The sequence below is a fragment of the Stegostoma tigrinum genome, chromosome 31 (assembly GCF_030684315.1).
Source record: "Stegostoma tigrinum isolate sSteTig4 chromosome 31, sSteTig4.hap1, whole genome shotgun sequence".
Lineage (NCBI taxonomy): Eukaryota > Metazoa > Chordata > Chondrichthyes > Orectolobiformes > Stegostomatidae > Stegostoma > Stegostoma tigrinum.
Genome location: NC_081384.1, coordinates 20411540 through 20425858, shown reverse-complemented (window position 1 = coordinate 20425858; position 14319 = coordinate 20411540). Strand labels below are relative to the sequence as shown.

General features: G+C 40.5%; 1 protein-coding gene across 15 annotated transcripts in view; it reads left to right on the top strand.

The window, feature by feature from the left end:
• LOC125466109 (beta-1,4 N-acetylgalactosaminyltransferase 2-like) overlaps window positions 1-14319 on the top strand; it is an 82958-nt gene that overhangs the window by 47185 nt on the left and 21454 nt on the right. For 14 of the 15 annotated variants that reach the window (XM_059638708.1, XM_059638701.1, XM_059638702.1 and 11 more), the window contains exons 5-9: window positions 1653-1759; window positions 1839-1876; window positions 6431-6611; window positions 9105-9191; window positions 9296-9483. In XM_059638708.1, coding sequence (XP_059494691.1) covers window positions 1653-1759; window positions 1839-1876; window positions 6431-6611; window positions 9105-9191; window positions 9296-9483 — 601 coding nt within the window. The remainder of the gene's footprint in view (window positions 1-1652; window positions 1760-1838; window positions 1877-6430; window positions 6612-9104; window positions 9192-9295; window positions 9484-14319) is intronic. The other variant, XM_059638710.1, reaches the window with a different exon arrangement.

The window sequence follows — 14319 nt, the reverse complement described above, 5'->3', positions numbered from 1 at the left end:
AAGCAATACAAGAAAATAATCGATTACGGGCTTGCGATTGACACAATGAGAATAGTAAGGTCATGCCAGCTACGAATTTGAATGGTGGAACTTATGTGAAAGGAGAAAATGGAGAAAGTTGGAAGACAGTGAATCCAGGGAGTCTTGAGAGAGAGGTAATGAGTTGAGATTGGTGTTAAAATATTTAAGGATGCAAAGTGATTCATTCAGAAGCTAACAGGCAACAGTAGATAGATATTGCAATTAAAAATTTAGAGTGGTAAATAGGTAATTGGCAGACAACACAATAATTTACAAATGGCAAATGTGATAGAGAAAGGTGAGGTACTCAAAGGAGGAGCTGCAGGAGGAATAGGGGTCACTGCAGGACACGATTTAGTGATTAGGCCAACGCCAAAGTTGCAGCAATATGGGCTGGCCCAACAGCAGAATGTAGAGCCAGACAGGGAAGTCTTTTTTTTAAGGGATGTATGGGAGGGTCATCATCTCTCTGTCAATTTCGTCAAGGCCATGATACAATCATCGACTACAATCTCATTGAAGGCAAGGACCATTTGTACATGTTAATAGACATTCTGGAGGTTAGTATGGATGAGGACTGTAATAGCCTTTATGTTGACAGAGTACCAGAGACAGCATTAGGATGGATTACGGGGGCAGAAGAAAATTTGGAAAGATTAAATCTCGACAGGCACAATGGGCAGGAAGCTCAGCAAGAGAATAAGATGTGGCAGCTGGGGATATTGCTTATAAGGGAGTAGCAATTGATACATCAAGAAACTCTTCCAAAATGTAAAGGCCAGCATGAAGAGACAGTCTAGGCTTTTCAAGGAGATAGTCAAACACAAGGTAGCAGGCAAGTAAAGATGTTGAGGTGGGATTAAATGTTGAGGCAGTAATTAGTTGAGAAATGAAAGGAGATATGCTAAAAGAGAAAAGGTGATTATGAGGTCTGAAGAGAAGAGGCAAGGCTTCTACAATATTTATATAATTGACCACTAAATCCTAGACACAACAGCTGAATGTTGCAGGGTAGTACAAGGGAGAAGTGTCGCCGTAACATTCAGAGAAGGGAAGGAATTTGATAAGCCAAGTTTATATAAAGATTTGTATGCTCACTGAGGTTAAAAAGTGAGATGTACAGCCTGAAGTGCACAGTGACAACTTTAAACTCTAGGGTAAGGCAGAGTTAAGGCTAAAATTCACACTCCATTAGGATCAGAGAAACATAAACAGTAGAAGAGAGAAAATGGTGAGATAAAACTCAAAAGTGAGCAACAGATGGCCAAGGATAGGGTTGAACAGCAGTGCTGCTCCATAGGGAGCGGCCAACCCAAGAGCCATCTTAACAGAGATCTATTTTCCACCGAATGAGTATGAAAATAAAACAAACAAATCTCTTTGAGAGAGATGGTTTAAACTTGAACATGAGCCCAATGGCCTATTCCTTTCAAAAGAGGTCGAGTTGAAAATGGAATGGGTGCCACTATTTATTTTAATGGGTAGTGTTTCAGCTGTTACAATAACGTTTTGAAGTTCATACAATTTTAGCTGGAGATTCAGAGAAAATTAGAAACATTTGATTCAAGCTTATTGCAAATGAAAACATCGCTCATTAATTAAGTGGTACTTAATTAATTATTTCTATGCAGGAATGAATCACCGTTGAAGAACATAATCATAGCTCAACCCAATTCCCCATTAAGCTATCCCACCCATGGAGTTGAAGTAATGCCACTACAGTCAATTGTTATTCCAGGTGAGAATAGCTACTTAAAAAAATGAATTTGTTCATTTTTACTTTTCCATTTTCGATGAAACATAATCTCTTCTTTCAGGTTTAAGTGTGTTTGCAATCAAAAGAGAGGAGTATACGGTATGTATAATCATACGTTCTTTTTTATTTCCACATTTCCTCACTGATTCAGGGGGACAACAGTCCCATAGCTATTGGTAGCCCTTCAGCACATTGTTCAACAAGGTGCTGGTCTGTACTGATGATAGCCAACAGGGCTTTGAGTGCAGCTGGACTCACAACGAGCACTCTTAACCTAGGAATCAGAAGATGTTAAGCTCCAGCCCTGTTATGGAATGTGAGTTCCTAATCAAGAGCAGAGCACTGATTTGCTGGAGACATTACCTTTGGATGAAATTAGATTGCATTCCTGCTAATTAAATACATTTTTGTCCCAAAAAACTGAATTATACAATATTTGAATTATCAAATATATAAGAATGAAATGTGGGTTGCAATTTAGAGTTAAAAATTTTAAGTGTTCAATACTGAAAGTGTCACTTCAACTGTATGTACTTTTGCATCACTGCCTGACAATGCCAAAAGGTCCTTTGTGTTATTCCTTTGTCTAAAGGTTTTATTTCTCTAAAAATATGAATAAGGTGGCACACTGTCACATTCTACATAATTGCCTAAAATCACTATTGAAGGTATTATTGACAAACATTTCATGCTTTTGTCTACCATTCATTTATCAAATTTTGAAAGAGTTTGTCTTCACCCTCTCGTCCCATCAGTTATATCTGCCTATTGCTCTACTTTGATATTCCTTCTTTCTTCATGCTCTCTTTCTCTTCCTTCATTTCTGACTCTTTCATCTCCTCAATGAGGTATCAATTGGTACATTTAACAAAGGAAAATTGCCATAATCCCAGATAATGTTATTATGGTACAAGTCAGATCCTAGACTGAGAGATCCTTCTGTCTTGATACATCATATTTTGCTTTGTTTCTATTTAATGAGGTGGTCCTTCTCTGATGCACAAGCATGCAATGTTGCAGATTTGGCTTTAACAATAAAACAAAAGTACATTATATAAAAGCAAATCAGTTAAAATAGACTAGATGAACACAATTTGAAATATTGCAAACATACTATAACATATTCCATCCATCCCAACAGCACCCCTTTATAGTAATCAAACAGAGGTAATTCCCTGTTCTGTCACATCTAATTTTGAATCAACTGTTGTTTTCAATTCTCAGTCTTAAGTGTTTTATAGTCTCCTCATTGAGTATTCACACACTGAGTATTCCTCAGCTTTAAATAACATCTTCACGATTGAAGCCAAACTTATCTGATCTGGAGCTTACAAATTAAAATCTTTAACTTGAGGGACCCGCATGGGCCCCAGCTATGCCTGCATCTTTGTAGGTTACGTGGAACAGTCCCTATTCCGCACCTACACAGGCCCCAAACCCCACCTCTTCCTCCGTTACATTGATGACTGTATCGGCGCCGCCTCTTGCTCCCCAGAGGAGCTCGAACAGTTCATCCACTTCACCAACACCTTCCACCCCAACCTTCAGTTCACCTGGGCCATCTCCAGCACATACCTTCCTGGACCTCTCAGTCTCCAACTCAGGCAACCAGCTTGTAACTGATGTCCATTTCAAGCCCACCGACTCCCACAGCGACCTAGAATATACCTCCTCCCACCCACCCTCCTGCAAAAATTCCATCCCCTATTCCCAATTCCTCCGCCTCCGCCGCATCTGCTCCCATGATGAGGCATTCCACTCCCGCACATCCCAGATGTCCAAGTTCTTCAAGGACCGCAACATTCCCCCCACAGTGGTCGAGAACGCCCTTGACCGTGTCTCCCGCATTTCCCGCAACACATACCTCACACCCCGCCCCCGCCACAACCGCCCAAAGAGGATCCCCCTCGTTCTCACACACCACCCCACCAACCTCCGGATACAACGCATCATCGTCCGACACTTCCACCATCTACAATCCGACCCCACCACCCAAAACATTTTTCCATCCCCACCCTTGTCTGCTTTCCGGAGAGACCACTCTCTCCGTGACTCCCTTGTTCGCTCCACACTGCCCTCCAACCCCACCACACCCGGCACCTTCCCCTGCAACCGCAGGAAATGCTACACTTGCCCCCACACCTCCTCCCTCACCCCTATCCCAGGCCCCACGATGACTTTCCACAATAAGCAGAGGTTCACCTGCACATCTGCCAATGTGGTATACTGCATCCACTGTACCCAGTGTGGCTTCCTCTACATTGGGGAAACCAAGCGGAGGCTTGGGGACCGCTTTGCAGAACAGCTCCGCTCGGTTCGCAATAAACAACTGCACTTCCCAGTCGCAAACCATTTCCACTCCCCCTCCCATTCTTTAGATGACATGTCCATCATGGGCCTCCTGCAGTGCCACAGTGATGCCACACAAAGGTTGCAGGAACAGCAACTCATATTCCACTTGGGAACCCTGCAGCCTAATGGTATCAATGTGGACTTCACCAGCTTCAAAATCTCCCCTTTCCCCCACCGCATCCCAAAACCAGCCCAGTTCGCCCCCTCCCCCCACTGCACCACACAACCAGCCCAGCTCTTCCCCTCCACCCACTGCATGCCAAAACCAGTCCAACCTGTCTCTGCCTCCCTAACCTGTTCTTCCTCTCACCCACCCCTTCCTCCCACCCCAAGCCGCACCTCCATCTCCTACCTACTAACCTCATCCCACCTCCTTGACCTGTCCGTCTTCCCTGGACTGACCTATCGCCTCCCTACCTCCCCACCTATACTCTCTCCACCTATCTTCTTTTCTCTCCATCTTCGGTCCGCCTCCCCCTCTCTCCCTATTTATTCCAGAACCCTCACCCCATCCCCCTCTCTGATGAAGGGTCTAGGCCCGAAACATCAGCTTTAGTGCTCCTGAGATGCTGCTGGGCCTGCTGTGTTCATCCAGCCTCACATTTTATTGTCTTGGATTCTCCAGCATCTGCAGTTCCTATTATCACTCATGAAAAATAAACCTTGCTCTCTGGCAGTTCAACAGGTTCCCTGCTTGGAACCCTAACCTGATTGAGTCAGGTAGCTTCTATTCAGAATCGGACCATCCCAGAGGTGTCCAAACGGGTCTCCATCCTGGGCTGATGGGTTTGGGGAGGTGATGCTCAATCGCAGGGAAGGTAAAGTTAGGGGCTTCTCAATCCCATGGTCTTGTGATGATGAGATGGAGTTGAATACGTTAGGTGGAGATTGTAATCCTTGGGGGGATATCAGAGGCTGAAAGTGGAATGTTGGAGGGTTAGAAAGTTTTGAAGGACTTTGAGAGGTAGATGGCAGATCAGTAGGTTTGGTGGTTCAAGCTGGGGGAGGATCCAAACATGAAACTTACCCAGCAAAACACAATAGATCCAAAGTTAAATGGAAAGCTGGATATTTTAAGTTGAAATGAAAAGGTTGAAAGCCAAAAAGCTCACAGCCTGATTTTAGTGATTCAAGCGCTAAGCTACTTCCTTGAAGTGTAGCCAAAATTCCAAATCCATTAAAATCAGAAGTTGGTGCAGATTTTGATATTTAATTCTTTTGTCCCTGCAGATATCCCAAGCCCATGCATTTTTGTAGATAAAATTCCCTACATGAGGTTAAAAGGAATCTGCATAACCATATGGTCAGCCAGTAGGCAAACTAATCTATTAGTAGTGACCATGATTCATGAAAATAAACTATATTCCAGTAATTTGAATGCTTATCTTTTGGAAGTTGGATGTTTTACGAGGCTTTCAATGGTACATTACACCTTGAATACGTATCCTGAAGAGGTATGACAGCAACTTGCTAGTCAACAAGGCTTAGAGACTGCAGTTATGGTAATGAATAGGCAATGGAAGGTTTGACTGCTGCCAATCTCACCGTGACTGCTATGGATACGTGTACATCACAAAGCCTGTGTTTACTAGTTCAATTTATCAAATTTTAACCCATTCAATCCACTGTCTTTTATTATCTGAAGTTATAGCAATCTCCAACTACACAGATTCTATACTACTGAATTACACAGTCTAAATAGGGAAAACCTCTTATAAGACTTGAAAAGGAAACCGAAAATCTTGCATTTCCTTGGCATTTTTCATAGTCACTGAAAATCTCAAAACAACTTAAAGCACTAAAATATTCTTGTCAACTACTGTTGCAATGTAGAAATGTAGGAGTCAATTTGTGCACAGCAGTGTCCCACAAAAAGGTTGTAATAGTGAGCAGCTAATCATCTTTTGTGACATTAATTGAGGGATTAATATTTGTCAGATTATCAGGGATGACTGCCCAGTTCTTAGTCACTTTAGTGCTCTGAGATCTTTTACATCTATGCAAGCAAGTAAATGCCACTTCACTTTGCGGTCTCACCTGAAAAACAGCAGCTCTAATGGTGTAGCAGTCCCAGAATGGGATATGGACCAGAAATATTACCGACTGAAACACAAGTGACATTACTTACATTCAATTTCAGAGATTAAATGGAGTGGTTCATCATTAAATAGATATTGACTGTCACTGTTTCCAAGGTGTTCAATTGCGCAAACATATTTTAGAGTTCTACAAACTCTACACCATATAAATGCACTGAAAGGCATTCGTGTGAGGTTAATTACCCATTTTCTCATTCTTTAGGTGAAACTAACAGTTACACAAGGAGTATTTAACACAATTGCTGAGGTCCCACAGGGTGTGCTGAAAGGTTTAGGTGACAAAGAATTAACAATAACAAGCCCACACTTGGAACTCATCAATGCCGTACTTAAATATATTACTTACACAAGCAAAAAATATCACATCAATACAGTAGATATAGGTAAGTACAGTACTTAACATTTTCATTTATTGATATGGTCTCAAGTTACCTTTCAATTTAATCTGAAGATGAAGTTAATTCTCTTGCTTGACTATTTATTCCAGATTGTCTGACATGGTGTAAATGTTAAAAAAGAAAAAAAACAATTTTTACAATTTTTTGGATCACTCTGTAAGGAGACATCTAGCTGATAATATTATTACACTTTGTAATCATAAAACACACTTTTAGTTAGTAGTGGTTAAATCTCTAAATGCAGAGACATCTCGTCACTAACATCTGGTTTGACTTATGTAACATTATCCATCACTGTCTCTGTTTTAGCTCATCTGCACCTGAAATCATCATCTATGTCTTGATTACTTCCATTTGTGCCCACTGAAATGTACTGCTGGTCAATCTTCTACCTTATAACGTTGATTTCATCCAAAGTTCTACTCATATTTAATTTGTACTTTGTATTGTTCATCCATTAACTCAGTGATAGCTGACCTACAATGGCTCTCAGTACATCACTACATAGTTGATGGTGTGGCTTCAGGAACAGTAATGATTTTAAATATCATTAGGAGGGATTAAATTCCACCGTGGTGGAGGTTATCATTGCTTTGCACTTGGTTGATACAAATGTTACTTGCCACTAAGTATCCAAGCCTGAATGATGTCCAGGTCTTGTTGCAAATGGGCACGGGCTGCTTCAGGTTTGAGAAGTCATAAATGGTGTTGAACATTATGCAATTATCACTGAATATCTCCACCTTTGACCTTGTGATTAAATGATGGTCATTCATGAAGCTGCTGAAGGTGGTTGGGCCTGCGGTAATACTCTTAGTAATTCCTGCAGCAACGCTAGAGACCAAAATAATTGGTCTCCAGCAGCCCCAGTCATCTTCCTTTGTGCCAGATATGACTCTCCTAATTGGCACAGGCTTCCGCCATGCTGGGGCTCATTAATGTCACATACCCAGTCAAAAGCTGTTTTGGAATCAGGGAAGACTCTCTTACGTCACCATTTGAGTTTAGCTCATTTTTTTTCCCCGTTTTGAACAAAACAATAGTTAGGTCAGGATTGAATGGCATCACTGAGCATCAGCAAGCTAATTATTGCCATGGAAGTGCCCTGTGATACAAACGTCTATTACCCCTACCATTACTTTGCTGATGATCAATGGAAGACTGGCCGCGTTTTAGTGGCTGGTCTAGATTTGTCCTGCTTTTTAAGAGGATGTACCTGGGTAATTTTTCACATTTCCACTGGTTAGACACCAGTGGTGTAGTTTTATTGGAACAGTTTGACTAAAGATGCATGTCGTTCTGGAGTACAAGCCTTCAATGCTATTAACAACATGTTGTTAAGGCCTGTAGTCTTTGTTATTTCCAATGTCTTCAGCCATTTGTTGATATCAAGTGGAGTGAATCAAATTAGCCGATGACTGATATTTAAGGTGCTGGGGTCCTAAGGAGGAGGCATTACCCACATCATCCAGCTGAACATGGTTGCAAACATTTAGTCTGTCTTTCGTAAAATCCTGGATTATTGCCTCCAGTCTCCCCTCAGTCATTGAGGATGGACGTTTTTGTGGAGCTTCCTTCTCCTCCAATCATTGCTTAATTGTTCATCACCATGAATGTAGCAGGACAGCTGAGCATAGATCAGATCCCTATTGTTAGAAGAATGATATGTTGCTTGCATAATGCAAGAGACCAAACTGTATGAGGAAGTTATTAAATAAAAGCAAAAGCCTGCACTGAGGGATAGCCATCACAGGAGAATGCTGACTGTGCAGACAAAGCATTTTGAAATTGTAGTTCCTCCTTGCCCTGTGGACTAAAGTTGCAAATAATTCAATAGATCCCTCAAACAGCAAGATCAATACAATCAGTAAATACTGATGCATGGTCATTTTTAGTCTGTACAGCCAGCTTAATACCCACAGAAAGAGGAATGCATGGAAAGTAAAATGTATTTTTAAACTTGGAAGACACTAACAAGTTTAAGCCGCTATTCCAGGAGAAGAACCAGGTGGTATTTTAGCATGCTGAACCAGGTTTAATGTGCTTCCTGCTTGTACACAGTTATCTGGGAGACACAAGAAACAAAAGCTAAACACTTCCACATGGCTGAATACTGTATCTCTATCATAAAAACAACATGAAAGTCATTAGCTTCACTGTTCAATTGAAAGGAATTTAAAAGTACATTTGATAGAGTCAAACTATGTCATAAACAAATTTTAGAATTGAGAAGGGACCAAGAGTTTTGAGGGTTATGGCAGAAGCTATCTATCCTAAATTTCAACACAAGCAGAATTGTCATAATGGCTGTAGGAGCAAGATTTTTCATTTAGTTTAAGAACCAGAATAAAACATTTTTTGCACATTATTAGTAACTTAAATTGTTACAGTCTTTCTGTGAGTAAAACTTTACAAATCTTCTACACAGAAAACATATTCTATGGTACCTATTTTACATATGATTTGTTTTTACAAAAGTGTCTTTTCAGTTTGAAGAGCATGTTGCTGAATTTCCGATTATTATCAGGCAGCCCCCAATGCCACGGTTGTTTGATCCTGGGCCAGGTAAATGTGGTTTTATTTTGGGTCATAAAATTTAGAGATTTGATCAATATGTTTAAATAAAATTTGTTTCTTTGATTAACTCGGATTATCTTTCCTCGTTACAGACAATGACATCAATTCCTTGGTAACCATTACAACAAAGACATTTTTAAGATATCACAAGCTTCGAGTCTTGATAGACAGCATTCGGAGATTTTACCCGAACATGACGATAATCATTGCGGACGACAGCGAAGTTCCTGAAAAAATTGAAGGACCCCATATCGAACAATACTTCATGCCATTCGCAAAAGTATAGTAAAGATTTTTGTATTCAGTTTATATCCCTTGAAACAAAAACTAGATCTGAAAGCACATTTCAACAAATTGGGATTGTATGATATCATGATTGATTCCTATCCTTTGCAACCCATTTACTGTAACCTTAACGTTAACATTTCCAATGTGGACTGTGAGTATGGTACAAAGATCAATGCAAGGTTTTGTTTTAATTAAACCTATTTTTTAATCAACCTGTTCAGAGATATTATTACACACTTCTGGAGCAGGTGGGACTTGAACCTGGACCTCCTGCTTCAGGGATTGAATACTACCACTACACCACCAGAGGGCCCCCAGTTTAAGTTTATTCAAGGTTATTTTCAAGTAATAGCCAAATAAGCATGAATTAAATTGACGTTCCATTAATCTATTTATTGTGGTATGAACTTTAGCCACTTTTGAACCCAGGCTCCATAGAATGGTTACTTTGAGCTGTACGCACCAAGCAGAAAAATAAGCATGTCGTTAAAAGGAAACATTCTGTTGAGAATAGAAGGCTAGGTCATGTGGTAGAACCCAGCTCTTAGTAGACTAAAACATATTGATATTTTGTAGAAGCTGAGTTGTATTTGGAGGCAATGGTCTCATGATATTATTGCTAAACTATCAATTCTGTAGAGCCTAGGTAATTTTCTAGGGACCTGGCTTCAAACACTGCCAGAGTGGATGATGAAATTTGAATTCAATAAAATTCTGGAATTAAGAATCTGATGATGAAACCATCACCAATTGTTAGAAAACCTCATCTGGTTCACTAACATCTTTAGGGAAGGAAATTGCTGTCCTTTCCTAGCCCGGCATACATGAGACTCCAGACCCACAGCAATGTGGTTAATTCTGAAATGGCTTTTGGCTGTATAGGGGCAATAAATGTTGGCCTAGCCAGTGATGGTCACATTCCATGAACAAGTAATGGAAAAGAAATTACTTTCCACATTTCTTCCATTATTTTTCCTCGGTCTATCCCTCGATACCTATTATTTTGATTGCATATATTAACTCTACTTTAATAGTTTGCTCATTAATGTAGGATAATTAAGACAATTTGGGCAAGTGTAGGGACATTAAGGACCACTGTAGTAATTTGTCTATGGAGCCAAAGGACGTAAGTAGGGTTCTAAATGAATACTTTGTGTCAGTGTTCACTGGTGAGAGGAATAGAAATCAGGATGAAAAACTGTGATATAATTCAAGAAATTAGCATAGATGGAGATGAGGGTCTGAATGGTCTGTCAGACCTAAAATTAGGTAAACATCTAGGGTCAGGTGAAATATAGTGTAGACTGCTGTGTGAGACAAGGGAGGATATAGCAGAGGTGCTGGCAATAATTTTCAGCTCTTCCTCAGTGACCACAGGAGATGTGCCAGAGGACTGAAGTAGAACAGATGTAGTACCATCATTCAAGAAGGGAGGAAGCTTCAGACCAGTCAATCTGACCTCATTGTGGGGAAACTATTGGAAGCAATTCTGAGGGACAGAATTAATCTGCACGTGGAGAGATGAAGACTAATCAAGAATAATAAGCACAGCTTTGAGAAAGGGAGGTTATGAATGACCAATTCAGTTGTACTTTCCAAAGAGGTCACCAGGTGTGCAGATGAGGGCAGTGTATTTGACGTAGTCAGCCCGAACCTCTGCAAGATTTTTGATAAGGTCCGGCAGTGGTGACAGGGCTGTATAATTCCCTACATTGGCTGCCTGTAAGATCGATAAAGAAGAAAAATTCTCATAAAATTTAAGAAGTATTTAGATATGCATTTGCGATGCCAAGGCATTTAATCTTATGTGCCAAGTGCTGGAAAATGGGATTCGAATGGTTAGCTGCTTGTTTTTGACTGGCACAGACCCAATGAACAAAAGGGCCCTTTTCTGTGTGGAAGCACATAATGACTCTACGACTTTAATCTACAAACCCTAAATCATGTAGAACACAACCTTTCAGCAGGTTCATCAGACCTCGCATCCACCCTCCTCTAACTGTTTTGCAAATTGGAAGTAAATAAAATCCTTAAAAGTATTGAGCATGAACATGCTCCTTGGTAGTAGAATGTTACCTTCAGCAACATATCTTAAATAAGACATTTCATAGAGATACATGCTAAACATTTAATTCTAAAAGTGATGAGGTCAGTAACATTGTACAGTTTTAACTTTTGACACAATATTACCAATAACCGAGTATGTGACACTCTTGCCCCCACCTATATCCCAGTGGTCTGGCACACAAGTTGCAGGCCAGCTGTATTTCCATTAATGAACTGTTTAAATATACTCTAAATGAGATATCCAGCTATCTCTGAATATATGATAACAGCCTACACACATGAAACAGGACATCAAATGTGGATTTGGGTCACATTAATGAAAAGGCCATTACTGCTTTCAGCTTCAGCATGTTTTCTGGCAAAACCATGTACTAAAACTTAGCATACGGCAATAACTTCAAAAGACAGAACTGAAGAATAAATTCACCTGTTTTCTTTCTTAACAGAATCTCAGTATAGAGAAGCTACTTCTATCCGCTAAATTTCAGTGAGTGAAAACATATCCACATTAAAGATATTATGAGTCACAGATATAACGCAATGACAGTTTACAACTTTAAGGCATATGCACAGCCATATTTTTATTAAGTCATTCAGTTTAAACAAATCCATATTTGACTTTGCCTTATACTGCTGGATGTACTATATATTTCATTCTTGAAGGGCTGTGATTAATTTACAGAATTCTACCCTAAAGAATTATGTAATATGGAACCCTGCCAGTTTAAATAATTGATTGATCTTAAAACATAGGCTTATTTTGAAGAAAACAGAAACACCTAACTTTTAATTCTTAATTGACAGAATGTTGCCATTATTCTCTTTCACCAGTAAAAGAATACAATGATCTCAGTATGTGACCCCCACATAATAATAAGAAATTGGCATGAGTTAGGTTTCCATAGAACCACTGGAGACATGACAGGGAGATGGCTTAGACTGTCTATCTGGCAAGCATTGTGTGATGGTATCTGCCAATTTGGAACGAAAATTCTCCAAGCTAATCAGCAGGACAGGAGGCATCTGGCAGGCAAGACAATGAACTCAGCAACATGGTGCTCCTGGCCATCCGAGCCACTCGCTCTGATACTCAGTCCGAGTCCTTTATAGCAGAATTTAGTTACAACCTCATCTTGTGGTGAATTGCTATATAAATTATCCTTTACCCATGGCCCAATGGCATTCCATATATGCCTGCTGACTCACTGACCAAAGATCTATAACAGCTTCTAAAGTACCTACAGTCCCATTATTTTAGCTGACTCCTGCAAGTGTTCCACCAGTGAAGGAGGCCTCCTCATCAATGTTGTTGTATTGCTCTCACCTTTCATCCGGGGACTGCTGAGGCTGGGAAAATGACAGGTCCTGAGTGCCTAGAATGCAAAATCAGAAGGATTGTTAAGGAAATGGGGTGCAAAACAACAAGTCTGTGGTCAATTCATCAGCAAATTTTTTCTCACATTGCTTCTGAGGCTGAATTGGATGCTGAAAATACGTTTAAAGCAGAAATACACTGTCAGCCTCTCAATGATCTCAAAAATGTGGATTTTGTGATGACCATTCTCATAATGCTAAGAGTCGTACTCTTTCATGGGGCTCAGGAGATATAGACATTTCAATCTCTACCAATTTTGCACTGCTCTATTCTATTCCATATCGCAATGTCCCACCAGATAAGGTCCCACAAAGGAGATTAGCATGCAAAATTAAAGTGCCTGAGATTGAGAGTGATGTACTTGCATGGATAAGAGCTATTTGTCAGACAAGAAACTAAAAGTAGGAATGACAAGGAATTCCAAGTGTCAGCCAGTGTCCATTGGGGTACATCAGGGATCAATGCTTGGACCCCATCCATTTACAATATTTATTAATGATTTAGATAACACTAAGGTGGGTGGGAGGGCATGCTGTGAGAAAGATACAGTGAAGCTTCAGTGGAATTTGCATAAGTCAGGTGAATGGGCAGATGCATGACCAATAACATGTAATGTGGATAACTGTAAGAATATCCAGTTTAGTAGAAAAAAAACAGGAAGGCAGATTATCATCTGAGTGATGTTAGATTTGGAAAGGGGAAGGATCTGACAATGTTTGTACACCCGTTGCTAAAAATAAACTTGCAGGTGCATCAGGTAGTCAAGAAAACAAATGGTATGTTGGCTTACATAATGAGAAGATTGTGGGTTTCCTCCAGGTGCTCTGGAGTCCTCCCACAGTCTGAAGATGTGCAGGCTAGGTGGATTGGCCATGCCAAATTGCCCATAGTGTTCAGGGGTGTGTGGGGTATAGGGGGATGGGTCTGGGTGGGATTCTTCAAGGGGCGGTGTGGACTTGTTGGGCCGAAGGGCCTGTTTCCACACTATAGATAATCTAATCTAATCTAATACAGGAGCAGGGATGTGCTGCTGCAGTTGTACAGGGCACTGGTAAGACCACACCTTGAGAACTGTGAGCAGTTTTGGCCCTTTCACCTGAGAAGGGATATGCTGGCTATGGAGGGAGTGCAACAAACAGTTACTGCACTGATTTCTGGGATGGCAGGACTGATGTATAAAGAGAGCTGGGACCTGTTAGACTGTATTCACTGGAGTTCAGAAGAATGATGGGCATCTCATAGAAGGCTATAAATTCTAACAGGACTAGATAAGGTAAATCCAGGCTGGAAGTTCCCAATGACCTGGGCATTAAAAGCCAGTGGTCACAGTTTAAGGATATGAGGTAGGCCATTTAGGACTGAGATGAAGAGAAATTTCTTCACCCA